At 66.8% G+C, this 2,400-nt stretch overlaps 1 protein-coding gene across 2 annotated transcripts; it reads right to left on the minus strand.

The window, feature by feature from the left end:
* Nucleotides 1-221: 221 nt before the first annotated feature.
* HES1 (hes family bHLH transcription factor 1) lies at nucleotides 222-2,126 on the minus strand. Of its 2 annotated transcripts, XM_038416495.2 has the most exons (4): nucleotides 1,850-2,126; nucleotides 1,661-1,756; nucleotides 1,445-1,532; nucleotides 222-937 (listed from the first exon to the last, which is right to left on the minus strand). In XM_038416495.2, exons 1-4 carry the CDS (start codon nucleotides 1,952-1,954, stop codon nucleotides 441-443), a joined length of 786 nt encoding a protein of 261 aa, XP_038272423.1. In that variant the 5' UTR covers nucleotides 1,955-2,126; the 3' UTR covers nucleotides 222-440. The 2 variants fall into 2 exon arrangements, with proteins under 2 accessions (XP_038272423.1, XP_038272422.1); XM_038416494.2 differs by having other exon boundaries at nucleotides 1,661-2,097.
* Between the last annotated feature and the right edge of the window lie 274 nt (nucleotides 2,127-2,400).

Here is a 2,400-nt window from a genome sequence, read left to right on the forward strand (position 1 = left end):
CTGATCAGATTCACGAAAAGGAACTAAACTGCTGCTAATGAAGTGAGATCTTTGTGCAGAGGTGGATTTTAGTTCAGACCTGTACAGACTGTCCTGTCTGACCAGGCAGAGAACATCTAGGGGCAGCTCCAGCTAGACAGTGCCTGCCTCAGCATTGTCTGCAGGGAGCCCCTGGGCTTCCACAGCAGGCAGGGGCTCCCAGACAAAAGTCAGACAGTTTATTATTGTCAAATAACTTCCCCAAGGAAGCGAGGCATTTATTGTATCGTAAGAGCATTCAGACAGGATCTTTGGTGTCACATTAAAAAAGGGGGGGGGAGGGCGCAAGGGAGCTCTCATGGAAAACACGAGTGGCCCACCCCGCGGAGGGGCTATAGTACAGAGGCACAATCCAATATGAACAGGTAATGATAGTCCAGAGTCCCGCTACTGGTGCTGGCTCACCAGGGCCGCCACACAGAGTCCGCTGTGAGGGAAGGCCTGCCAGTGGGGCCCCCGCTGGGATACAGTGGCACCACGGCCCCGCCAGGCGCAAAGGTGTTGGGGATGAGAAAGGCAAACTGGCCGTCTGAGGCAGGCACCAGCTGGAAGCCGCTGTACACCTTGGTGGCCTCCCCTGCCGGGCTCCCCAACTTGCAAGGCATCCCGCTGAGCGGCACCACTCCACCGCCTGGGGGTGCTGCTCCCGCGGGGATCTGCACCAGTGGCTGCCCGAAGGAGGCGTGCGGAGCCCCGGGTGGGGGCAGTGGCGGTGGCTGTGCTGGGTAGTTCATGGCATTGATCTGGGTCATGCAGCTGGCCAGGTGCCCCAGCAGCCGGGTGCGCACCTCGGTGTTCACCCCCTCGCAGGTGGAGAGGAAGCGGGTCACCTCGTTCATGCACTCGCTGAAGCCGGCCCGGTACTTGCCCAGCACTGTGGGGTCTGTGCTGAGAGCAGCTGCGGGGCAGGAGGGAGAGATGTAGATCAGCGCCTGTGCGGCAAGTGGAGCAAGGCATGCCCTCCCCGCTGGCCCCCTCCCATTCCAGCCTGGCTCCTTCCCCCCCACCCCCCATGACACCGTATCTCACGCTATAACCTGCACCCCGCCCCGGGGGCACACAGGGTCCTATACCCCGCCGCTCCCCGTTCAGCCTGCTCACTCCCAGCCCAACACTGCATCCCACCGCCTGACGCGACACCTGCAAGGGCTTCCGAGCCGGGGCTGCCTTTTCATCTCCCAGTGTCCTTGCAAGTTGTTGCTTAGCCCCCCCCCCCCGTGCCGTGCCGTGCCGTGCCGCGCCGCGACTCGGCCTTGGCGCGGATCAACTGACCCCCCCGGCAGCCCCGCCAGGAAGGGCTTGGCGCTGGGCTGCAAACCGGCGCGGAGCGTGGGAACGGCCGGCAGCCGAGGCTGCAGACGCCCGGGGGGAATCGCCTCGGCCGGGACAGGCCCCGGCCACTCACCCGTCATCTGGGCACGCTGCAGGTTCCGGAGATGCTTCACGGTCATCTCCAGGATGTCGGCCTTCTCCAGCTTGGAGTGCCGCGAGCTCTGCGGGGGGAGAGGAGACGTGAGCCCGCCGGCGAGCCCGGCTCCCCGGGCCAGGCGCCCCCCAGCTCCCGCGCGCGTGCGGGCCCCGGCCCCGGAGGAGCCGCCCCGCGGGGCGCAGACCCACTCACGTCTTTCTTGAGGGCGTCCAGGATGAGGGTTTTCAGCTGGCTCAGGCTCTCGTTGATTCTCGCCCGTCGCCTCTTCTCCATGATGGGCTTGGAGGACTGCGGAGAGGGCGAGCGGTGAGTGCCCAGGCTCGACCCCCCGCAGGCACCCGGGCCGAGCCCCCCAGCCCCGCGGGGACCCCCCGCCTTTACCTTGCGGTGCTCGGACGCGGTCTTGGGCTTGTCCGGCGTCGCGTTGACGCTGGCCGGGGTGGCCGCCACCGGCGAGGCGTTTTTCTCCATCACGTCAGCGGGCATCTTCCCGCAGCGCCGCGCACCGGGCTCTCCCGGCCGCGAGCGGCCCCCTCCGCGGGGCGCGACCCTGCGGCGCTCGGGCTCCAGCCGCGGGGCCAGGGCGAGGCGGCTGCCGGCGGAGCGAGTCCCGCGGGGTCCCTGGCCGCCGCCCTTTATAGCCGGGGCTGCACGCGAGCGGCTCGTGTGAAACTTCCCAAACTTTCTTTCCCACAGTAACTTTCAGCCAATGGGAGCCAGGGACACGCGGCCCCGCTCGTGGACGGCGCCCACCCATTGGTTGCCAGGCGCCGCGACCGGCGGCCAATGGCGCACGCCTGGGCCCGGGGCACCGGAGGCGACCGTGTCAATCAAAGGCGTTTAACCCTTTCTGTGCCCTGCTGCTTCTGCTATTTTATGTTCAGCCGGTGCCTGGGAGCTCCCTGGGGGTCTGTCCCTGGTGCTGCGGTGGC

This window comes from Dermochelys coriacea, chromosome 9 (genome assembly GCF_009764565.3).
Source record: "Dermochelys coriacea isolate rDerCor1 chromosome 9, rDerCor1.pri.v4, whole genome shotgun sequence".
NCBI lineage: Eukaryota > Metazoa > Chordata > Testudines > Dermochelyidae > Dermochelys > Dermochelys coriacea.

What these genes read in the sequence shown, in the direction of transcription:
- HES1 (XM_038416494.2), bottom strand. Translation starts at nt 1,954, where the DNA reads ATGCCCGCTGACGTGATGGAGAAAAACGCCTCGCCGGTGGCGGCCACC. An exon ending in TGGACGCCCTCAAGAAAGAC is followed by an intron (nt 1,533 to 1,660) that starts GTGAGTGGGTCT and finishes CTCCCCCCGCAG; the next exon opens with AGCTCGCGGCACTCCAAGCT. An exon ending in GCAGCGTGCCCAGATGACGG is followed by an intron (nt 938 to 1,444) that starts GTGAGTGGCCGG and finishes CCTGCCCCGCAG; the next exon opens with CTGCTCTCAGCACAGACCCC.